This window comes from Chlorocebus sabaeus, chromosome 10 (assembly GCF_047675955.1).
Source record: "Chlorocebus sabaeus isolate Y175 chromosome 10, mChlSab1.0.hap1, whole genome shotgun sequence".
NCBI classification, from domain to species: domain Eukaryota; kingdom Metazoa; phylum Chordata; class Mammalia; order Primates; family Cercopithecidae; genus Chlorocebus; species Chlorocebus sabaeus.
The window spans coordinates 12,098,304-12,122,834 of NC_132913.1; the positions used below are offsets into that span (position 1 = coordinate 12,098,304).

Sequence of the window (24,531 nt, forward strand, 5' to 3'; positions counted from 1 at the left end):
TCGATTTATATGAAGAGAGGGGACTTATTTGTATCAAATTTGTAAAATCCATAAAACTAAAAAAGAATGGTATCTTGATGGGTGGAGGGATGAAGGTTCGTAAGAAGGCTTTGTACTGCAAATAACACGCATTTCTAACTGGTTTAATAAGCACATGTGGCTTACATAACTGGAAATGCAGAGAATGGGCTTCAGGAGCAATCAGGTTGAGGGAGGTTGAAGCTGCCGTGAGCCATGATTGTGCTACTGTACTTCAGCCTGGGTGACAGAGTGAGACCGTGTCTCAAAAACAAACAAACAAACAAAAAACTAAGGACCAAAGGTCACATGAAACCTCCAGGGAGCAAGGCTGTTTCTGGATGGCTGAGGCCTTATGGTTCCTGCCTTACAAGGCAGGAACGGGTCTACATGAGAGGCGGGCTGGTCACCTGGCAGGCAATGGCCACAGCTGCAGGTCAGTGCAGAATCTTCTGCCTGACCCTACCCTTGTCACCCTGTGCCTTTTCAGGCTCTTGCAGGCTGGTCTGGGCATCCCCAGGAGTGAGGCTGATGCCCTCCGCGATGCGGCTCATCTGTAGATGGTGAGATTATAGGTTAACACAGTGGTCCTCAATTTTTTGACATTTTACAGGTCTTTGGTGTCCCAAAGCCCAGGAACCACTAATTCAAGGCAACCCACTGCCCTTCAAGGGTCTTCCTCTCATCCTTGAGAGGTGACTCCTGGCTCTCAGGAGAGCAGTTACATCAGTGAGGAACTCAATGTCACATGGTAGCCTTCCCATCAAAGGCCACCTCCCGCTGTCAGAAAATTTTCAGTCATCCCGAGTCAAAAATCTACCTGCTTTCTGGAAACTTCCCCCAACTGGAGCTCACACATGAGGTCCTGCCCTTCTTCTACATGTCATTCAGTCTAACACTTTCCTCCTCTAAGTGTGTGTCTTTCCCTCCCCTCCAGGTGTCATGGACCCAGTTTTTTCATGTACTCTTCAGATGACACAATCACCCTCCTCCAGAAATACTTCAGTTTATTAATGTGACTCTTAAAATAACATGCCCAGCCTCTCCAAACCTTCCCATGTGGCCAGCTGCCCACAGCACTCCATCAGTGTAACTGAGAATAGAGCTAATTTTTGAGCTATTTCATGCCTCAGAATTCATACCATCTCAAACTGCTGACTCATTTTGAAGGAGGATGGTGGGGTGGGGACAAATTAAAATGACCATACACTGAGTGTTTCCTACATGCCAAGGCACTGTCTACGTACTCTGTCTGACACCGTATTTGTTCTTCCAACAAGTCTGCAAGGTAGATACTATTATTCCCATTTTGCAGATGAGGAATATGAAGCTCAAAGGAGTTAAATAATTTTCTCAAGGTCACACAGCTGGTGAGTCACAGTCCAGGTTTGGAACCCTTGTCTCCTGCTCTGAAGCCTGTGTTCTTTCTCTACAGTACACTGCTTGACACCATGGAGCTTGGGTCTTTCTAACCTTCAGGTTATCTTCCCATGAAGACTGTGAGCCAGGTTTCCCCTATTCTATTCTTGTGTCTTCTTAAAACATTAATTACCCTTTTCTTTTGGTTATCAATAGCCCTTATCTCCTGTAGAAAAAGTAGAAGTATAGAAAAATCATAAAAGAAAATAACAAGTCTATTTGCAAGCCTATAATACAAAGTTAACCACTGTTAATATCGACCATATCTCTTTACAATCTTGTTTCTCTGTACGTATGAGATTGAGCCACATGGAATGGCTGATATTCAATTTTTTTATTTTCTTTATTTTTTGTGTTGATATTCAATCATTTTTGATCTACAAAAAAGGTAATTTCATATAATTCTTTTCAAAATTTTTTTTTTTTTTTTTTTTTTTTTTTGAGATGGAGACTCGCTCTGTCGCCCAGGCTGGAGTACAGTGGCTGGATCTCAGCTCACTGTAAGCTCCGCCTCCCAGGTTTACGCCATTCTCCTGCCTCAGCCTCCCGAGTAGCTGGGACTACAGGCGCCCTCCACCTCGCCCAGCTAGCTTTTTGTATTTTTTAGTAGAGACAGGGTTTCACTGTGTTAGCCAAGATGGTCTCTATCTCCTGACCTCGTGATCCGCCTGTCTCGGACTCCGAAAGTGCTGGGATTACAGGCTTGAGCCACTGCGCCTGGCCTAAAATGTTTTTTTTTTTAAATTGTCAGCAGAATCCATTTTCATATAATTCAACCTAATATGTTTTTATACATAGCTGGAATCACATTGCACGTGTAAAGTTTGAATTCTGCCTTTTCATGTAATAATATATCAACATGTCCTGACTTATTTTAAACTCTTGGTAAACAACATTTTATTAGTGGTATAGCGTGAAAGTCATTTGTATTTAAAATGATAGATATAACTATTCTACTGTTGGACATTTGGGTTTTTTAAATCACTTATACTTTTGTGATAAACGTCTTCATGTATAAATACGCTTTTAAATTTCTGATTATTTCTTAGAATCAATTCCTGGAGGAAGAAGGGAGGTCAAAGGGTCATATTTCAAAGGTTCTTGATACGTATTTCTATATTATCTTCCAGAAAGATCGAACCAGTTTTTAGTCCCACTATACCTTCACCTGCAGAGAAAATTATTACTTTTAAATATTTGTTAGTTTGGTTGGTAAACATTGTTCTTCTAATTTTTATTCCCTTGATTCTTTTTGATACCACTTTATTTTTTGAACCTAAATGCAGATCTTTTAATTTTTTTTTTTTTTTTGCAACAGAGTCTCACTTTGTCTGTTGCCCAGGCTGTAGCACAGCGGTGCAATGTCAGCTCACGGCAACCTCCGCCTCCTGGGTTCAAGCAAGCCTCCTGCCTCAGCCTCCCAAGTAGCTGGGATTACAGGTGCACGCCACCATGCCTGGATAATTTTTGTATTTTTGGTAGAGACAGAGTTTCTCGATGTTGTCCAGGCTGTTCTCGAACTCTAATCTCAAGTGATCCACCCACTTTGGCCTCCTAAAGTGCTGGGATTACAGGTGTGAGCCACCACGCCTGGTCAGATCTTTTAATTTTCTGACCAATATTCCACTTAGACCATTTTGACTCAAAGATGAGCCAATAGTGTGAAGTGGCTGCTGGATAAGTGAATGCCTGCTTGGCTGCATAGGCACGCAATGTATAGATCGGGGAGATGGGAGGTGATGGAGCCCTTCTACCTCTTCCTGGTCAGAGAATGCTTCTGGAGCTTTTCAGCTATGTGGTTCTGGGGGTCTTATTGAAGAAGAACGTTAACAAACTGGAGCATATTAATTTAACTAATGGTTGAAGGATTGTGGAAAGAGGTTGAAGACACAGGGAATATTTTTGTATGTATGTATGTATGTATTTATTTATTTACTTGAGATAGAGTCTTACTCTGTCACCCAGGCTGGAGTGCAGTGGCTGGATCACAGCTCACTGCAGCCTTGACCTCCCGGGCTGGAGTGATCCTCCTACCTCAGCCTCTGAGTGGCTGTGACCACATGTGTGCACTACTATGCCTGGCTATGTAAATTTTTTTGTAGAGACAGCATTTCACAATGTGGCCCAGGCTGGTCTTGAACTCCTGAGCTCAAGCAATCCTTCGTCCTTAGACTCCCAAAGTGCTGGGATTACAGGCATGAGCCACCGCACCTGACCTGACACAGGGAATATTTGACATAGAGAAAATGAACGAGAAACAGATAGGCAGAACAGCTGTGTTAAAAAATGGCAGGCCTCCCTGTATGACCTTTGTAACTTTTCTCTATAAAACTGGCCTTATATAAAAGACAAATCCAGTTTAAGTGGCTCCAGAAGACACAAAATGGACCAATAGGTGGTGCAAGTAATTTATTTTAACTTCACATCAACAAAATCTAATATTGTGTGCTGTTTTACACCAAATAACTTTCTCAAAGGGCAGTGAGCACTTTGTCTCTAGTGGTATTCAAGTAAAGGCTTAAATTCAGAGAGTTGGTAAGGGGCTCTATACATAAGGTGGAAGTTTGAATTGGCATCAGATGATCCCTAAGGGCTTTTCCAGTGCCAAGATGTTACGGTGTTATGTGTCTGTGTATTGGCGTCCTTGGGGTATGGACGGAATAGCAGCGTTGGTGGGGTTCCAGCTGCCTGAAGCGGGTGCAGTGAGGCACAGAAGGGCAGAGCTAGCCAGGAGGGCCGGCGGGGCTGACACGTGCCTCTCTCTGCAGCACTCCTACCTGCTGAAGCTGAAAGTCATGTACACCGTGGGCTACAGCTCCTCCCTGGTCATGCTCCTGGTCGCCCTTAGCATCCTCTGTGCTTTCCGGTGAGAACACATTGCCAACTCTCCATACCCTAGCCCTCCCCAGGCACAGACTTTGGGTCTCAGCCACCCAGGACAGAAAGAGGAAGGTCTGAGTAAACCACCTTGTCATCTCTTGATCTAAAGCTAACCTATGGCAAAACATCGATGTTCCTGTCACCTCATTCATCCCTTTATTTGTTCAACATTTACTAAGCACTACTGAGAACTTATGGCCGGTCGCTTTATATGTATTATTCTAATTTTCACACAATGCTATGGGATAGGTAACAGGAACCCCATTTTACAAGAGTACTAGCGAGATTCTGTTGCAAGAGACAGAAATCCACCTCGAAACAGCGTAAGAAAAACAAAGGCGACCTGACCCACATAAGTGGCAAGTTCAGAGGCATCTGCTGTAGGCATGGCTGGATCTAGGTGTTCAGCGGCATCAGCAGCACTAGGTCTGTCTCCTTCCATTCCTCTGCTCTGGGTTGGCCTCATCCTCTGGCAGGCTTTCTGCAGAAGTGGCAGAGACAACCACCAGTAGTTACTAGCATTCATCCCGCTAGCTCAGCAACACCAGGGCCAACGAGAGCTTCTTCCCTCCTGGTTCCGGTAAAAGTCCTCCGAGTTCTCATAGGCCAGGCTTAGGTCACATGCTCAATTCTGAGCCAATCACTATGGACAGCGATGGAGCGCTCTGATTGGTCAAGTCTGTCATGCGGGTGAGAGAGGTGGAGCCCTTCCAATCCAGAGCTGGAATGGGTTTCCCAGAAGAAAGCCTGTTTCCGGTCCCAGAAGAAGCAGAACAAGTAATTGACTCCTGTCCCCTGCATCAGAGGACGCTGAGACTCTGGGAAATGGAAAGGCTTGCTGAAGGTCACATAGCTGCTAAGTGGCAGAGCCAAGGTCTCTGCTTTCTTCCCGCAGCCTGTGTTCTTTCTGTGCCCCCAGCCCTCTCCCGTTCTGGTTGCCATCCTCACCCCTCCCGCAAAAACAATTCTGGGAGCTGGAGATGGTGGTAGTTCAGGGCAGAATACAATGTTGCCCCTAGAGCCCCAGCTTTGTATTTATTCATTTAGAGACAAGGTCTTGCTCTGCTGCCGGGGCTGGAGTGCAGTGGCAATGATAGCTCACTGCAGCCTTGAACTCCTGGGCTCAAGCCATCCTCCTACCTCAGCCTCTTGTACAAGGAATACAGGCAGGCACCACAATGTCCAGCTAATTAAAAAAAAAAAAAATTTTTTTTTGTAGATACAGAGGTCTCAATATGTTGAACTCATGGCCTCAAGTGATCTTCCTGCCTTGGCCTCCCTAAGTACTGGGATTACAGGTGTGAGCCACACTGTGGCTGGCCTTTTTTTTTTTTTTTTTTTTTTCACTACAGCATGTAGCAAATTAGACTGGCCATCTGGGGACCCACATCCTCATTCAGGTTATGCTCACAGAATGTGTTACCCAGAAAGAGCTGAAGTCTAGGGCCTCAGTTTCCCCAGTGCACTGGGGGCAGGTGGGCCTGGCTGAGTCCCAGCCCCTCAGCAGGCTCTGGCCTCTATGGCCCTACATTCTCTCCCTGCAGGAGGCTCCACTGCACCCGCAACTACATCCACATGCACCTGTTCGTGTCCTTCATCCTTCGCGCCCTGTCCAACTTCATCAAGGACGCTGTGCTCTTCTCCTCAGATGATGTCGCCTACTGCGATGCCCACAGGGTAATATGCCTGGGTGCCCCGGGGTGTCGCCAGGCCTGCCTACCTTCCCCAGCCTAGCTTTGGAGAGAGGAAGTTATCCTTCCTCCAAGCCCCTGCTGAGGCTGCACTTAATACCAAGGATAAAGTGGCCAGTGCTGACGCTGGGCCAGGAGGTTCAGGGAGATTCCACAGCCACATGTGCACAATCTGGGTCACGTAGGAGAGAAGCTTGTGGGGGTTGCCGTAAACTCCCAGTGTCCAGGAGTGAACTAGCCACTCTAAGAATTACATATATAGGGAGACTCCTCTTTTCCCTACTTCTGCCAGTTCCTAGCTGAAGAAAGATGACCCAGTCTGGAGAGGGTGGGGGTTGGTCATAAAAAGAAAAGAGTGAGCACGGGCCAGCATGTCTGTATAAACGCATCTGTGATAAAACAGTTGTGTTTTCTTAAATCTAACCCCCTTTCTCCTTCCAAATGCCCAGATGACTCAATTCATTGCAATCACCCTGTGTGTCAATTGGGATTCCCTTTGCTGCAAATAACAGAAAACTATATATTGGAGTCTTAAACAAATGGGAACTGTTTCCTACAGAAGCAGTCCACAGATGAGGTGGCGCAATGGCTGCGTGATGCCATGAGGGACACAGTCTTTTTCCCTGTTTCTGCACTGCCATCCTTAGAGTAGGCCTTTGATGTCATGCTTTACATGTTAAAAGGTTAAACATTTTTTTTCTTTTGGGCAGCTTTGCCTTTCTAGTGAGAAAAGGTACCCTCCCCAGAAACTCCTACCTACATCTCATTGGCTAGAGTTGAGTCATGTAACCACACTTAATTGCAAAGGAAGCAGGGTGATTGAGTTTTTTACTGTCACAGTCTCTATAGTAGAGGCGAGCAAGGGAGAAGAGAGATTGGAAATTGAGATTAGTTCAGCCAACCTGCCTGCCATTTCCTACCACTCACCTGTTTGTATTGTTCATAGTTGTGTGTGTGTGTGTGTGTGTGTGTGTATTTTCTGACTCAGACTGAGAGGTTCTTCAAGTAGGATCCATATCTCTTAAGGAGGTCTCCAGGATGAAACAAGAGTACCTGCTGGGAGTCAGGAGCCTTAAATCCTAGCCACGCTTCATTACTGACCAGCAGTGGACAAGGCCAGCAACGCCCCAGCAGGGAACCTTCTCAAGTTTTACTAAACATTAGACTCACAAGTCAACAATGGGCCTTACCTGGAGTCAGAGCCTCTGGGAAGGCCATAAGGCAGGAGCCACCACTGTCTCACAAGCAGCACTGGGTGCTCCTCCTTCTCGGGCTTGTCTTTGCAGCAGCCCTAGGGCTATCCCAGGAGCTGTCCCATCCTCAGGGGACAGCCCAATGCAAAGAAAAGGACAAAGGCCCTACCATGGCAGAGGTACAGGAGCTGTGCTGGTGTAGAAGCCTGGTGCCCCACAGTTCTATCAGCATAACTTCCAGGGATCCCTGCAGGGGACATGCCTGTTAAAAGAGTCAGTCACTGCATCAGGGAAGTCCAACTGTATGACATTCCCATCAGATATGTGGAGAGTGCAATGTACCAGCCAGGGCCATTTTTGCCATAATCAGTGGTGCCTCCTAACAGAGTTGGCACATCCCTTCATTATGTGTTTGCAAGGGAACTGAGCTTAGAAAAGATTTTTTTAACCCTTTGCTCAGAAATCTCTTCCCTTCCTAGGCCTTGGTTTCCTCATCTGAAAAAATGAGGGGATTGGGCAGTATCCGGCACAGTTTTGTAGTTGAAGGACTGTCTCCTCATCTAGCCTGGCAGCCAGTGCTAGCATTTGAACCTAGTTCCTGCTCCTGTGATGGCTCATTGGCCAGCTTGACTGAACCCACTAGGCCTGTGGACTCCCACTCTCTAGAGAATGCTACGGGCCTGATGGAGGAAGGCCACAGAATATGGCCTTGAACCCCAGAGGCCTGCTCTTGTGGCCTGGCTCCTGCCGCTACAGCACCCTCTTGCTCTCTTTGGGGCCACTCACCAAAGGGAACCCCACTGCCACCCGGCCTGGGCTCAGCTGCCTCTCTCTGTCCAGGCGGGCTGCAAGCTGGTCATGGTGCTGTTCCAGTACTGCATCATGGCCAACTACTCCTGGCTGCTGGTGGAAGGCCTCTACCTTCACACGCTCCTCGCCATCTCCTTCTTCTCCGAAAGAAAGTACCTGCAGGGATTTGTGGCACTCGGATGGGGTATGTTTCTCCCTGGGTCTGGTACTTGCATGGTATGTGGGAAGGGGCGCTGAGTTGAGAGTCAGAGGGTTTGGCTACTAGTTCCAGCTTCACAATTAACTGACTTGTGTAATCATTTTTTTTGTTTTTTGGTTTTTTTTTTTTTGGAGTTGGAGTTTCGCTCTTATTGCCCATGCTGAAGTGCAATGGTGTGATCTTGGCTCACTGCAATCCTCATGTCCCAGATTCAAGTGATTCTCCTACCTCAGCTTCCCAAGTAGCTGGGATTACAGGCGTGTGCCACCACATCCAGCTAATTTTGTATTTTTAGTTGAGCCAGGGTTTCACAATGTTGGTCGGCTAGTCTTGAACTCCTGACCTCAGGTGATCCACCTGCCTCGGCCTCCCAAAGTGCTGGGATTACAGGAGTGAGCCACCGCGTCCAGCTAACTTGTGTAATCTTAGAGAAGCTCCTTGATGTTTAACCCTCTGGTCTCAGTTTACTTATCTGTCAAGTGGGAAATCATAGCTCAAATTTAGCCCCAGTTTCTGGCATCTAGATCTTTTTATAGTTCGTTCCTACCCAATACTCGTTGCCTCATCTGCCTTTAGACGGTCCATTCCTACATCCTCTTTCTTGCTTCCTTTCTGTATTAGGATGATTTGACTGCTGGCATCAGAAAATCTGTCAAGCTTTAAACATAAACGAAATCAATTGGCTCATATAACTGAAAAGTCCAGGGATCACCAGCTTCAGGAGAGGCCGAATCCAGCAGCTTAACACTGTTTCTTTCTGTCTCTACTTTGCCTTCTGTAACATTGGCTTTATAGTCAGGCTGCTGTTTCTAGTGGAATGGCCAACAGCTTCTGGGCTAGAGACTTCCTTGAACCAAACTCCAGTGAGAGAAAGAAGAGACTCTGTCCAGCATTCACAGCCAATATTCTAAGGTGCACTCTGGTTGGACTGCTTAAATCTCATAGACACCCTTGAACTAGTCACAGAGGCCTGAGAGAATGAAATATGTTGATTGGCCTAAGCTACTGAAACCACGTGACTTCCCGAAGGAAACTCAGGATTCATTGTCTAGGAAAGAAGGGAAATGAGAGCAAGACAGCCGAGTGCAGGCCCCCATTCCATCTCTCTCCCTTTTCCTTTCCGGTCAATGAAGACGATAAACAACATCCATTTTGAGGGCACTTGCTGTGTGCCAGGCCTTGGATTCAGCACTTTACATGTATCATTTAATCATCGCAGTAATCTCCAGGGGCCTCTCAGAGACCTCAGCTCAGAGACACAACATAACATACTCAACTCACACAGTAAACAAAGACAGACCTCAGGATTCAAGCCAACACTTGTCTGTTTCCAAAGCCCTGTAAATTTACCCTGCCATTAACATCCATCTATCCATCCATCCATCCATCCATCCATCCATCCATCCATCCACCCATCCACCCATGCACACATCCACCCACCCTTCCATCCATTCCTGTATCCATTCATCCATTAGTTGTTCATTTGGTAAACGTGAAAGTTACCCTAAGGAGTTCTAGATGGAGAGCCAGGTTCCTGTGAGTGACTCAAAGGCTTACAGAGGTAGTCATGTACACCTGGCATTAGCTTCTTTTGGTTTCTTCCTGGTGCCTTTAAGAAGTGTCCCTGCCAGGAGTGCCCTCTGCTGCCTTTGCTGCTGGTCTAAATCCTTATTTGCAAGGGCCCTGTCTCCCCATCAGGGAAGCTGCCTGAGCTGGCAGAGCTGGCTGAGCCCTCCTGCTTCTGAACTTTGGCAGCCCAGTTAGCACCTGACCCTCGGCCAGCGGGAGGTTGCAGGGTTATGCCAGTGTCTCCAGAGGCCAGCAATCCCAGAGAGCCTGGGGACCAGGGACTTGCCTTATGCAGCTGGCTCTGCCAAAAAAAAGCACCCAACTCGCTGAGCCCAACTCACTAAGCTTTAAGTCCCAGATATGCCAGGATTCTGCTGTATGAACATGGACAGTTTCCCCAGCTCTAATATCAGGATCGTAATTTATTCAACATTCTTTGAGCACTTCCTGTGTTCAGAGATTACAAAGCTGCATTGTGATAGCATCTCTGTCACAGGATTTTAAGATGTTTGAATGAAATAACAAGAACCTTCCTTTCTTCTTCAAACCTTTATGGAGCATCTACTATACGCCAGCCCTGTGCTGGGTGCTGAGAGTTGAGTAACATAAAACAGCAATGGTTCTCTTCCTCCTGTCCTGTTTGCCTGCCAGACACCAAAGGGGTCCCTGGAAGGCCTGAAGCCCCTCTATCTATGAGAAGCTTTTTTCATGCGAAGGTAATGACCCCTGCTTGAAATTACACTGACTTCCCCAAAGATAGGTTGCTTAAATGGGTACACACCTACTGTAAAACCTTGCAAAAAAAATTTTTTTAAGTAGAATAAAAAATTACCCTATTCCCACAGATCGAACTTTTTTTGAGATTTCCTCCCAACCTTTTTTTCTACTTGCAGTTTTTCCTCACATAGCTGTAGTCATTCTCTATGAAGAATTTTGAATTTCACTTCTTCCCATTAACACATAAGCATGTACTGTATTATTTCAACTCTTTCATAAACATTTTAAACTACCATATAGATGGATAGATGTAATATAGATGCATTTAACCACATACCTACTGTTTGGACATTTAGGTTGTCTCACTATTATAAGTAGCACAGTGATGAATACCTTTATGGGCAAAGCGCATTCTGTATGTAAGAATCCCAGGATATGGATTCCTGAGTGGAAAGGAGTGAGCACGTTTAAAGTTTTTAATACTTATGCAAAGCTTTGACTTTTTCAGAGCGGCTGAGGTCTGAATCTGTGCCCAGAAAAGAGTGATAGTGCAGGCTTTATAGATGAGCCAGGGCCGGGCGCGGTGGCTCACGCCTGTAATCCCAGCACTTTGGGAGGCCGAGACGGGTGGATCACGAGGTCAGGAGATCGAGACCATCCTGGCTAACACGGTGAAACCCCGTCTCTACTAAAAAAAATACAAAAAAAAAAAAAAAACTAGCTGGGCGAGGTGGCGGGCGCCTCTAGTCCCAGCTACTCCGGAGGCTGAGGCAGGAGAATGGCGTGAACCCGGGAGGCGGAGCTTGCAGTGAGGCGAAATCCGGCCACTGCACTCCAGCCTGGGCAACAGAGCGAGACTCTGTCTCAAAAAAAAAAAAAAATAGATGAGCCAGGCTGCCACTCAGTGACTGAGAGCATGGGTGAGGGTCTGCCAAACCCAGCTTGCTGTACTCGCTGCCCAGAGACTCTGAAGCAGTGGGTCTGGGGTGGCTGGAGACTGCATTTCTGACATTTTCCCAGGTGATGCTCATGCTGCTGGTCCAGTGGCCACACTGAGCCACCAACTTAAACCATTACAAATTTTTCAAACTTTCCTGCCAACTTGGCACTAAGGATGGAAGATAATGAAGAAGTGCCTCTCAAAACCCATGTTCTTTGCCCAAAGCACCAAGAATTGAGGCAAGATTTTTTTTTTTTTTTTTTTGTAAGATAGGGTCTCTCTTTGTCACCCAGGCTGGAGTGTAACTGTTCAATCATGGCTCACTGCAGCCTCAACCTCCTGGGCTCAAGTGATCCTTCTGCCTCAGCCTTCTGAGTAGCTGTGACTACAGGTATGCACCACCGTACCTAGCTAATTTTTATTTACTTATTTTTATTTTTTGTAGAGACTGTGTCTCACTATGTTGCCCAGGCTGGTCTTGAACACCTGGCCTCAAGTGATCCTCCCGCCTCAACCTCCCACAGTGCTGGGATTACAGGCATGAGCTACCACACCCAGCCCAAGGCATTTGTTTAATTGTTATTTTTATGAAAGTCATTCATGTAATTGGTTTAAATAACAAACAAAAGACTACAAGGATTATAATAAACAAAAGCTGTCTCCTGCCTTCACTTTTTATTCCTGAGCTCAGCCTCCAGAGTTAATGCCCTTTCACTCTTTTAACTTGTTCCTCCTAAGATTGACTCTCGTGTTTCTAAACAATACACTACTATTTCTTGATTTGTCTGTTTGAAGCATTAGTTATTGACTCCTTATGGTGGAAGATAAGAATATAAAATTATTTTTTCTTTTCTGAGAGAATCTCACTCTCTTGCCCAAGCTGGAGTGCAGTGGTGCAATCATAGCCCACTACGACCTCAAGCTCCTGGGCTCAAGCGATCCTCCTGGCTCAACCTCCCAAGTAGCTAGGACTACAGGTGCATGCCACCACATCTGGCTGATTTTTTACATTTATTATAGAGACAGGGTCTTGCCATGTCTCCCAGATTGGTCTTGAACTCCTGGGCTCAAACGATCCTCCTGCATCAGCTTCCCAAAGTGCTGGGATTGTAGTTGTGAGCCATTGCACCCAACCAAGAATATAAAATTCTTAATCCTCTACCTTCATTCTTCCATTACAGTTTCTTATAATTTTTGGTTAAATCAGATTCAGTGTATACATTATCATATCTATGTAAATAGTGTTTACTACTGAGACAAGTGGTGTACAATAATTTTACTTTCAATCTTATTTAACTTTTTATTTTCCTGGAATCATTTTTCATTTGCTTTTTTTTTTTTTAAATATATATTGCTAGCATCAATTCTCTAAAATTCTCTGGACAACCTTCCAAAGCTATTTATTTTCCAAATCATCAGATGCAATAGGAAATCTATCAGTTCCTATTTGTTTGTTTCCGCTATATTAGTTCCTAAGGCTATCTTAACAAATTGCCACAAACTTGGTGGCTTAAAACAACAGAAATTTACTCTCTCACAGTTCTGGAGGCCAGAAGTCTGAAATCAAAGGGTTGGCAGGGTTGGTTTCTTCTGGAGGCCCTGATAGAGAATCCGTCCCATATCTCTTTCCTACCTTCTGGTGGTGGCTGGCAATGCTTGGCATTCCTTGGCTTGTAGTTGCATCAGCCTCATTCCTGCTTATGTCTTTACGTGGACTTCTTCCTCTGTGTCTTCTCTGTCTGTGTGTCTCTCATGGCCTTCTTATAAGGGTGCCAGTCATATTGGAGTAGGGGCCCACCGTACTCCAGTATGACTTTATCTTAACCAATTACATCTGAAAATATCCTATTTCCAAGTAAGGTTATCGTCTGAGGTGCTGGCTTGACCTGAATTTTGGGGAGACACTATTCAACCTGATATACTTGCCAGTGTTTTTTCTAGAGCTTTCTGCCTTCTTGCTTGACTTGGGCTGGCTGTTCTCCAGATTCACTCAGCTCCCTTAGCTTTCGCCTTCTTCCACAAATCCTGTTTCCTTTCTTTCTCGTCCCCCTGTCTTTGGTTTACTCTCTAGTTGTGTTGGAGCACATCCTCCCGTATCTGTCTAACCAAGAGCACCTGGAAGGAATCTTTTTTAAATTGCACGTCTGAAGATATCTTTGTTCAACCTTCACACCTAATTCATCATTTTGCTGGACATAAAACAAGTTGAAGGCCAGGCACGGTGGCTCACACATGTAATCCCAGCAATTTGGGAAGCCGAGGTGGGCAGATCACTTGAGGTCAGAAGTTCGAGACCAGCATGGCCAACCTGGTGAAACCCTGTCTCTACTAAAAATACAAAAATTAGACAGGCGTGATGGTGGATGCCTGTAATCTCAGCTATTCAAGAGGCTGAGACAGGAGAATAGCTTGAACCCTGGTGGTGGAGGTTGCAGAGAGCTGAGACCACTGCAATCCAGCCTGGGCAACAGAGTGAGACTTCATCTCAAAAAAAAAAAAAAAAAAAGTTGAAAAATCATTTTCCCCAGAATTTTGAGGGTCTTTTGTTTTGGCATCAGCATTATTGGGAGTGCCATGCCATTTTGCTTCCTGAACTTTTTACTCCTTTCTACATAAACTGCAGGATCTTCTCTCGGTGTTCTGAAATATCACAGGGATGTGCTGTGATGCAAGTCTTTTTTCATCTCTTTTCCTGGCATATGGTGTCCCTTTCATATGAAAATTCGTGTCTTTCATTTCTTGAAAATGTTCTTACATTATCTATTTAATTGTTTCTTTCCTTCTGTTTTTTATCCTCTGTTTTCTGAAACTCCCTTTAGTCTAATGTTGTACATCCTGGAATAACCTCTAATGTTCGAATTTCTTTTTCCTGCTTTTCATTCCGCTGTTGTTTATTCTGCTGAGAGATTCCTAGTCTTTATCTTCCAACCCATCTATTGCATGTTGAGTTGTGGTTATCATATGTTCCATTCCTAAGCCCCCTTTCTTGTTTTCCGAGCACTCCCTGTTGACAGCATCCTGTTTGTGTCTTGTAGATGCGACCTTTTATCTCTCCTACGGAGTTCCTTAGAATTGTTTTGTTCAAGTTCCTTCTGCTTCCTGTATGGTCTGTTTCCTCTGAGTTCCTTTTCTCTGATTGTTTTGGTCTTTGTCTTTTATGTCATAAGATGTTGGTGACCTTGGCTGTCTGTTCCTGTTTAAGGATGAATCACTTCAGAGCTGGCTAATGGCTGTCGGGGGTGTGGGGCTTGTCTCTCAAGGGACACTGGGCTGGAAGTGTTGGAGGGTCCCCCCATGGCTATCTATAGGCCTTTTGTCTGGGGCTGTTCAGTTCTTCTAGAGAATCCTTTCATCTCCAGCCTGCAGTGGCAGGGAGGCAGGCAGAGGGTAGAGGGTTGGGGTAGGGGTAGAAGCCTGTTCAGTAGAGGCCTGAAAACTGAGCGGCCCCAGGCCTGGGGCTTTTACCATTCATCTTGAGCATGTCCATTAGAAATAGAATCTGATTTAAGTATTTCTGCTTTAAAAAAAAAAAAGAATCTGAGCCGTCCATCTAGCTTAAAATTTTCTGGTAGCCACAATCAACACAGTAAAATGAAACAGGCGGTATTTGTTTCAATAGTCTATTCTGCTTAACCCAACACAACCAAAATAGTATCATGTCAATGTATAATCAATATAAAAATTGGTAATGACATATTTTACATTCTTTTTTTTTTTTTTTTTTTTTTTAATTGAGATGGAGTTTCTCTTTCGTCACCCAGGCTGGAGTGCAGTGATGCAATCTCGACTCACTGCAGTCTCCGCCTCCTGGATTCAAGCGATTCTCCCACCTCAGCCTCCCGAGTAGCTGGGATTACAGGCATGAGCCACCACGCCTGGCTAATTTTTGTCTTTTATTTTAATAGAGACGGGGTTTCACCCTGTTGGCCAGGCTGCTCTCGAACTCCTGACCTCAGGTGATCTGCCCCTCCTCGGCCTCCCAAAGTGCTGAGATTACAGGCATGAACCACTGCGTCTGGCCATATTTTACATTATTTTATTTGTACTAAGTCTTCAAAATCTGGTATCTATCTTGCACTTAGTGCACAACTCAGTAGGGACCAGCCACATGGCAGGTGCTCAAGCGCCACCTTGAGTGCTGGTGTAGACCATCACTCCATTCCTGCTCGGCTGAGCACCCGCTCCAGCCCTCTGCTGGGCTGCAGCCCTGTTCTCCTTGGCTCAGTTTTTGCAGAGAATAAACTCTATCGGAAGTTAACTATTCGGTCTCGTGAGGGTAGTGCTGGTCGCCTTGGGTGCTTATCTGTTTCTTATCCAGACTTCAAACCATCCTATTGCCCCAGCCCCACCCTGCCACCTGCCTCCTGGGTACCGAGTGCCCTGGCCCTAGAGCATCCTTGGGTATTTCCCCAGCAGCATTGCCCCAGACAACACTTCTGTTTCAGCTTCCTCTGCTCGGGACATCAGCTGCCACCCCTCTGCCAACCTTCTGTGTGCCTAAGCCTGTTGCCGTCTCTCCTCTACTCTGCCCTTCCTTCTCAGTCTTTGTCCTTATAGGCTTTTACGGTTTCTATTTCTTTATTATCATTTTAGAGGGGTTTCAGGGCAAGTAGGGATAAATGTATAAGTTCAGTTTGCCATGTTTAACTAGAAATCAGGAAATGTTGTTGTATTTTCTCTTCTAAATTCTTGTGGACTTGATCTCATCTCTAGTCCAAAATATATTTTTGTTTAAACATGACAGTGATGGCTTACCTTAGCCGTTAAATGGACAAGCTTTTTACAAGCCAATATTTGAATAAAATCAACATTTCTTTCATGAGCTGTGTCCACCCCTTCTCTGCTTCCTCCTCCCCGCTGCACATGGCCAGGCAGATCACAGTATGAGAAGGGGGATCCACCAGCTGCCTCCATGGGTCCACGAACCTGCCCAGGAGTCCTAGCCCCTCTATACTTTGCAGTGGTCCTCTGGAGTCCGGCCTGGGTTACCAGGAGACCCCTAACACCAAGTGACCTTTGGGATCCTTTTGATTCTGCCATAGTCCCCAGGGCATGCCCGGCACCCTTGAGGCACACAGCACCACATTTATACAAGATGGCACAAGATGGCAGAGGGGTTTCTGTGGAAACCAAATCTTGGCACCTGCTCAGTAGCTGGGGTGGGGTAACCGATTGTCCTGTTCTCATATGTGTGTTGAAACTTGAGTCCTGTCTCCTCTGCCCCTCCCTTTATTTTTAATCCTCAGGTTCTCCAGCCATTTTTGTTGCTTTGTGGGCTATTGCCAGACACTTTCTGGAAGACGTTGGGTAAGCTAATGGAAGGAGGATAACAAGAATGTCTCCGACATCGTCCAGCTTTTCAAACAGCGTAGTTACTTCTTTGGAGCGATCTAGAAAAGGCCTTTTTCTCAAAATAGAAGCCACAGATGAGTTCCCTGGACTAATGCCCACTGCTTCCCAGGTGGGCTGAGCAGCCTTGGCCATGCCTGCACCATCCTGGCCGTCCTGTCTTCTTGCTGCCCATCCGCTCTGTGTGTGGGTCAGATGCCAGACAAGAGCTATGGGGCTCCAGGCAGGTGTTGCTCCGCGGAGGAAGCTCAAGGAAGGGCCAGCCCAGCTTTTTCTTCCTCCTGGGATCTCCCTCCTGGATGCCTCTCTACCCCTGGGTGTTTAGGAGCCCTGCAGAGCCAGGCTCTAAAGAAGTCAGGCAGTGAGGGTGGCAGTGAGCCCAGGGGATGCACCTGGGAGTAGGTACATGGGAAGCAAGCTTGAAAGAAGCTGGGGAAGAGGAGAGGCAGCAGGGCAGCGGCGAGGCAGCGGGGCAGCATGGGAGTTGATTTCTCAGGAGCATAATGACACAACCAGGCCAATAAGTGGATGAGGTCAAATGAGACATCCAAGTGTCTATAGTCCAAATTCAGCCCGAAATCATTGCTTCAAAGTAATTTTTGTATTGGGTGAACTCACTTTTTTTAAAGGTCTAGATTTTAAGTTTGTCTAGAAAAAAAATGGAGAGGTCCTTTAACATGTTCCATTTTTCCTCGTGGAAAAATGAGCTGGGCCGTCTTGGACAGGGCACATACTCCCCAGTTTGCTAAGTACTCTCCAGGCCTGATGTCCCCGCATCCTGAGGTCGCATGTCAGCCATCCATCACTTCCCTTACTGATGTCATCTTCCTGGCCTCTGTCAGTAGCTGAGTTTGCCACCGTGCTCGCTGGGCAATTCTGACAGTGAGCTAACTTTTGGATCTGGGAGTCTCCCGGCTCTCAGGTTCTCCAGGGAGACGGGTGGTCATTCCCTCAGCCCCTGTAGTGCTCCTGGGTGGCAGGAGGGGCGGGGTTCTAATGGTACTGGGCACACCACTGCAGGGGCTCAGTGCCACAAACATGGGTCCTTCATACCAAGGGCCACCTCAGGGAACATGTCCTTGCTAGTCAGCCCAGCTCCCACTCGTAACCATGCCCAGCTGTCCCTCCCTTAGGTGCTGGGACATCAATGCCAACGCATCCATCTGGTGGATCATTCGTGGGCCTGTGATCCTCTCCATCCTGGTGAGTGGCCCTCCTCTCCCAAACTGGGGATCAGTGGGAGAGACGGAAATGGTGACCAGCCCTCAGGGGCAGAGGGCGGAGGGACAGGGCTCCCTGCAGGTGCCAGGAGGGATAAACCACAGTGTGTGTGATGTTGGTAAGCAGCGTGGGGTGTGGAAGCTCTGCCCCCTACAGAATGTCGGGGAGTGGGATGAGGGGTAGGCTGGAGGCAAGAGCCTGCGAACCTGGTTCTTTCCCGCGAGCAGCAGCTCAAGTGTGGTGAGCAGAGCTCCTTGTTCTAAACGGGCTGGCTCTCATTGGCCTGAAATTCCACCTTCACTGGTTCAGACCTGTGGGCCTTGAGCATTTTTCTAGGGATTTGCTTGTTAACCTGGGATGAGTCACTAAACTGAGATCTGAAGAGGGTGGGAGCGCAGATTGGGGAAGCTCAGTGGGGCCATGGTCTTGGGACTTTGCAATGCTGCGAGTGGGTTCAGGCCTGGAGGGGCGGCCCCAGGGAAGAGATGCTGGGTGACCATCTTGGACAGGAGTTTGCGGGTGTCAATCCTGGTGGCCCTTTCGAATCACCTGGGAGTTTTTTAAAAATACTGATAGCTAGTGATTCCATTTCTTTGTCTGGCAAGAGACCTGGGTACTGGTCCCCAGGCGATTCTGCTGTGTACCAGGGTCGAGTCCTGTAGCCCAGCCCATGGGTATGGTTCAGCACAGGGGGACGGATGAGGGAAGCTACATGGGGACACATGGGAATCATCTCGTGGATGGAAGCAGTCCCTCGGCTGGAAATAACGACCACACGGACAGCTCAGGGATGCCCAAGGCTGCAGAACCAGTTGAAAGCAAATGCCCTGCGCAGGCTCGCTGGCGTGGGGTAGGGGGAGAGGGCACAGGACAGGGCCCCTTCTCTTCCAGTAGCTGCCTGGGTAGCATCTTGGGATTGGTTGAGAGGAGGGGGCCATTCCATGACAACCTTCTTTTATAATTATATAATCTGAGCAAAAAATGCAAAATACAAAATGTTTGTTTTTGTTTTACTTTTTGAGACAAGGTCTCTGTTACCCGGCTAGAGTGCAGTGGCGCAATCATGACTCGCTGCAACCTCCACCTCCTTGGCTCAGGTGACCCTCCCACATCAGCCTCCAGAGTACCTGGGACTACAGGCTCCCACCACCACACCCAACTAATTTTTTGTAGAGATGAGCTTTCACTGTGTTGCCTAGGCTGGTCTTGAACTCCTGGACTCCAGTGATCTGCCTGCCTTAGCCTCCCAAAGTGCTGAGATTGCAGGCATGAACCACTGTGCCTAGCACAAAATGTATTTTTTAAAAATGAAAAAAAAAAAAATCATTCATCATTCTCCCAGCTACATATGTGTTATGACCATGTGTTTTCCTTCCTATCTTTTTCTTTGAGCAGACATACTTTTCTTTTTCAAAAGCCTTAATTAGGTTTTTGTTTGTTTGTTTGTTTTTCACTTAGCAATAGATGTGAGCTTTCCTGTTTCATGTGGAATTCCTTGAGAAACTGATTTGCCATGGCTTCATAATATTCATGCCGGAGGCTGTTTCCTCATTTAGTTAAGCCAGCCCTGCTGTTATTCTGGGACTTGGACAGCCCAGCCCAGGACAACCCTGGATGAAGGACAGCCAGCTCCAGTGTCCGGGGTTGGTTTCAGAGGACTGTAGTTTATTCAGCAATTGAGGATGTTGGATGAGCACTCTTGATGCAGAATATCTCCCTATCAACCTAGGATGGGGCCTGGAATTCCACTATTTGAAAATAGACTCATTCTTGGGACCTTAAAGATTTCTTTTCTTTTCTCTTTTCTTTCTTTCTTTCCTTCCTTCCTTCCTTCCTTCCTTCCTTCCTTCCTTCCTTCCTTCCTTCCTCCCTCCCTCCCTCCCTTCTCTTTCTTCCTTTCTTCCTTTCTTTCTTTTTTGCCTTCTAGTGCTCCCTATTAAATTAAATACAACTCTAAGGCAAACAAAATTAAACTAAATAGCCTCAGTGAGCTGACAGCATGCATAGCCAGCTTACAACAAGTTGCAGAGAAGTAGGGTTCCCCGAAAAGCAGTACTGGGCCAGGAGTCCTAGACGGCCACTAATCCTGTGTCTTTTGGCAAGTGTTCCCAGGCCCCAGGCTGCTTGTGTGAACAATGCGGGTGTAAGGCTGGGTGATTCCACTGATCCCTGTTTCTATAAAATCGAGCAGGTGGGTGAGGGAGGGAGAGATGCTACCACGTGGGCAATTTCCTAATGTTGTTGGCACTGGGCACTGGGGTTGGGGGAGGGGACACCAAAATGAATAAAAAGACTGTGTTCCTGACCTTCAGGAACTGGCAGTTGAATTGGCAGATAAGTAGGCACATACATGTTTGACAGACACATGCATTTGAGCTTTTAAGATATTTTTATCTCCCAATCATAGTTGGTAAGGAAAAAAAAAAAGATATTTTAAGTGCTCTTAAACAGTAATGTTATCCCTAAATATAGTGAATCAGGAAAGGGAAGTAATCAAAGGTGGCTTCTTGAAGCTGGCAACTGAGCTGCAAACTGGTCCTCACACCAGCAGCTTCAGCATCACCTGGGAGCTTATTAAAAACAATAATTCTTGGACCCCACGCCAGACTTACTGAACCATAGCCTATGGGGTTAGAGCCCAGCAATGGGTACCCTAAACTTTGAGAAACACTGCTATAAAGTCAGTCAGCTTTGGCATTGTATTACCTGGGAGCTTGTTAGTATGCAGAATCTCAGGTCCACCCCAGACCTGCATTTTAACAGTGTCCCCAGGGGCATCCAATGCTCTGTGAGGGTGAGTGATCTGCCCTGCAACTGAGCAGACCTTAGAGCTCCTGCAGCCCAGGGTAGGAGGGAGTGCTGCCTCCAGCCATGGACTCTAGACAGTGTTTCACCAGGACTGGGGGTGGGGAGGGGATGGGAAGGGCAGGCAGCAGTGGTGAGCCATCCTGGCTGTGATGTCTGCAATGTCTTCTCTGCCCTCAGGTCCAGGGGACAGGGCCAGGAGAGGTGGCTGGAAAAGCAAGATACCTTCAGCTCCACCTCTGCCTTGTGTTTTGCAGATTAATTTCATCCTTTTTATAAACATTCTAAGAATCCTGATGAGAAAACTTAGAACCCAAGAAACAAGAGGAAATGAAGTCAGCCATTATAAGTAAGTGAAGGGCGAAGACTGAGGCATGGTCAGTCAGCAAGCATTTACTGAGCACCTACTGTTTACTCAACTGGTGCTAGCTATTGGAGATGGAGGAAAAGTTGCAGACCTAGTCCTAAGAAGTTTACCAGGTACATGGGGGCGGTTGGGGGGAATGGTCTGACTGTAGAGCTTCAGACACTGTATGGGGGTGGAAACACTAAGAAATCTCAGGCAGGAAGCCCGAAGGCAGAGAGATCTTATCCTTGGGGCAAGGCTAGGGAGTCTCCACATGTGCATTAAAGACTGAAATTCACACAAATGTGTGTAGGAACAGTATGTGTATTTTTCAAAGGAGGATGACCTTCAGTTTCATCAGATTTTAGGGAAGTGTGTGATCCAAAAATACTTAAGACCTTTCAAATGTTAGAGAGAAATATGTTTGTTTTCTAGGGCTTCTGTAACAAAATATCGCAGACTAGGTGGCTTAAACAGCAGACACGTATTTTCTCAGAGTTCTGGAGGCTGAAAGTCCAAGATCAAGGTGGCGACAGGTTTGGTTTCTTTTGAAGCCTCTCTCTTTGGCCTTTCTGGCTGTGTCCTCACAGGGCCTTTGCTCTGTGTGTGGGCATTCCTGATGTCCCTTTGTGTGTCCATATTTCCTCTTCTAAGGACACCAGTTGATTGATTAGGCCCCACTCCACCCTCGTTTTAACTTAGCCTCCTCTTTTAAGACCTTTCTCCAAATGCAGTCACATTCTGAGGTACTGGGGGCTAAGGCTTCAGTGTAAAAATTTGGCAGTGGGTGTGGACATAATTCAGCCCATAAATTATATTAAAGACAAATTAGTGGCCAGGCGCAGTGGCTCACACCTGTAATCTCAGCACTTTGGGAGGCCAAGGTGGGCAGATTACCTGAGGTCAGGAGTTTGAGACCAGCCTGGTCAAGATGGTGAAACCTCGTCTGTACTAAAAATGGAAAAATTAGACGGGCATGGTGGAGGGTGCCTGTAATCTCAGCTACTCAGGAGGCTGAGATAGGAGAATCGCTTGAATCCGGGAGGCAGAAGTTGCAGTGAGCCGAGATTGCGCCACTGCACTCCAGCCTGCGCAACACAGCAAGACTCTTGTCTCAAAAAGAAGAAAAAAACAAAACAAAAACAGGACAAATTAGTGTCCCCCAGAGACCTTCTCTATGGTGTTTTGTGTTTGAGAATCTGGCAGTGGCTTGGATTACCTGGTGTCAGATTCCTGGGGGCCTGGGATGAAGTTGCCAGGTAAAATACAGGATGCCCAGTTACATTTGAATTATGGATAAACAACAAATCGTTTTTCAGTATTTATACCCCCACACGGTGTCCACTGTTTATCTGAAATGCAAGTTTAACTGAGGATTCTGTATTTTTATTTGCTAAGTTTGGCAACTCTAACCTGGGAAGCAAATACAAGAATTTATCCTTATAGATATTTATTATCTAGCAAATGAGAAGCTGGCTTTGCTTATATGATGTTAGACATAGAGTAGCAGTGATATAGGCACGTAATTTATAAAGTTAATGGTGTAGGTACTGATTTTTTTTTCTTTTTACGGATGGAGTTGCATGATCAGAAAGTTTGGGGCTTTTCCATGAGTCAAAAATTGTTGTATCTGAGTGATAGATACGTGGGAGTTAGAAATGTTCTAAATAAAAAATGAAAACAAAAAAGTGTGGGGCACTGCTAGCCAGCCTCAGCAGTCCGTCCCGAGCTGGGGAGTGGCACAGCTGTGTGCCCGCAGGAGAAGGGCACCGGGAGGCAGAGTGGAGGCTGCAGTCTCTGTGTGTCCCCAGGCGCCTGGCCAGGTCCACTCTCCTGCTGATCCCCCTCTTTGGCATCCACTACATCGTCTTCGCCTTCTCCCCAGAGGACGCCATGGAGATCCAGCTGTTTTTTGAACTGGCCCTTGGCTCATTCCAGGTAAGTTTCCGGGACTGGGGCTGCCTGCCGAAAAGAGGAGTTCTGTCTGTGCTTAGGGAGAAGTGGAGGGCGTAGAGACAGCAAGCCAGATGCCTTATCTGGCGGAGACCCAGGGGAAGAAGGGGTCGGACCTGACAGTGCTACAGGTCCCTGAGAGGGACCCCTGGTCTCCACCAGTCAAATGGAAATGGGAGATAAAACTAAGAGAGACAGAGAAACTGACTTCAGGGAAAATAAAAAGGAAAAGTAGCCCCAGTACACTATATTGTACAACTCTCAATAGCATATGCATGGTCAAAATAACGTAACCGCGGATGGCTGAGTCATCAAACACTAAGGCAGGAAGATGAGCCTTGCAAGAGTGTGGGGCGGGTGTCTGGAAGAGAACACTGTCGTCATCTTCACACTGGGAAGTCCATAGAAAATGCCTTAGACTGAAAACTCCTCAAGTAGCGACATCAGCATAACTTCTAGGAGCAGTTAAGAGAGTTCCAAGGAGTAGTCGCACCTGAGGAACAGGAAGTGAGGGCAGGGTGTCAGGTGGCTGCTGGTTCTGTAACAGGAATCCTTTGATTCTTTGAAACCACGTGCATATGCAAATTATTAAAACTAAAAACTGACTTTAAAAAATAAAGTGAGGTGGAAAATCACTTACCTACTAATTCAACAAGATGTTGTGAAGTTAAAAAACAACAACAACAGTATACGTGTTTGGACAGAGGGAGCCTGAACATGAATCCCAAACTTCACAATGCCATTTATTTATTTACTCATAGCTATTTCCTTCCAAAAATAATGCACTGTCGCTTTTGGGAAAAACATACAAAGGACAAAAATTAAGCAGATGAAGGATCAGTGAGAAAAAGAATATACAACTGCCTGGGTTGTTACACAGAAACAAATATGATAAAGTTCTATGCAAGAGGGAGAGATGGGTCGTAAGTGTGGTAGGGAGCTTCCCAGTAGCCAAAGCAAAGACGAAACAATTGTCTCAGGATTTCTCATATCCATAAGAAAAAATCAAACTAATGGCCAGGAGAAGCCAGTGATTATAGGCTCTAGGGCCTGAGACAAAATTCTCCCAGTTGGTGTTTTTAAATAACTTGGTCCTTAATAACATTTCCACAGTAGGGCGAGACTGTCCAGCCAAGCCTTCAATGGGGTGGCCTCGGCCTGTGAGTAGGGGCTCAAACCCTCCCCTCATCCCCACAGCTCTGTTCAGGTTAGGGTCTTCCTGTTACTTAAAGGTTCTAGGGAGGATGCATCACTGGGGACCCACCGAGTGGAGTCAGGTCTTGCCCTACCCACACCTTCAGACCACACCCTCCGCTAAGCTGGCTCTCTGCCCAGTGGCCCCTGTCAGTGCCCCAGACCTCCAGAGAACTCAGCCTCTGGCTTAATTCAGGATTCTTTTCCTCTTGGCCTGGGGGCTAGGG

The 24,531-nt window shown here is 46.5% G+C and overlaps 1 protein-coding gene across 4 annotated transcripts in view; it reads left to right on the forward strand.

Moving 5' to 3' along the window:
- SCTR (secretin receptor) overlaps positions 1-24,531 on the forward strand; it is an 80,454-nt gene that overhangs the window by 51,542 nt on the left and 4,381 nt on the right. For 3 of the 4 annotated variants that reach the window (XM_073019616.1, XM_073019615.1, XM_073019617.1), the window contains 7 exons: positions 4,206-4,303; positions 5,862-5,994; positions 8,042-8,195; positions 16,683-16,743; positions 17,904-17,988; positions 21,069-21,160; positions 22,969-23,095. In XM_073019616.1, coding sequence (XP_072875717.1) covers positions 4,206-4,303; positions 5,862-5,994; positions 8,042-8,195; positions 16,683-16,743; positions 17,904-17,988; positions 21,069-21,160; positions 22,969-23,095 — 750 coding nt within the window. The remainder of the gene's footprint in view (positions 1-4,205; positions 4,304-5,861; positions 5,995-8,041; positions 8,196-16,682; positions 16,744-17,903; positions 17,989-21,068; positions 21,161-22,968; positions 23,096-24,531) is intronic. The other variant, XM_007964722.3, reaches the window with a different exon arrangement.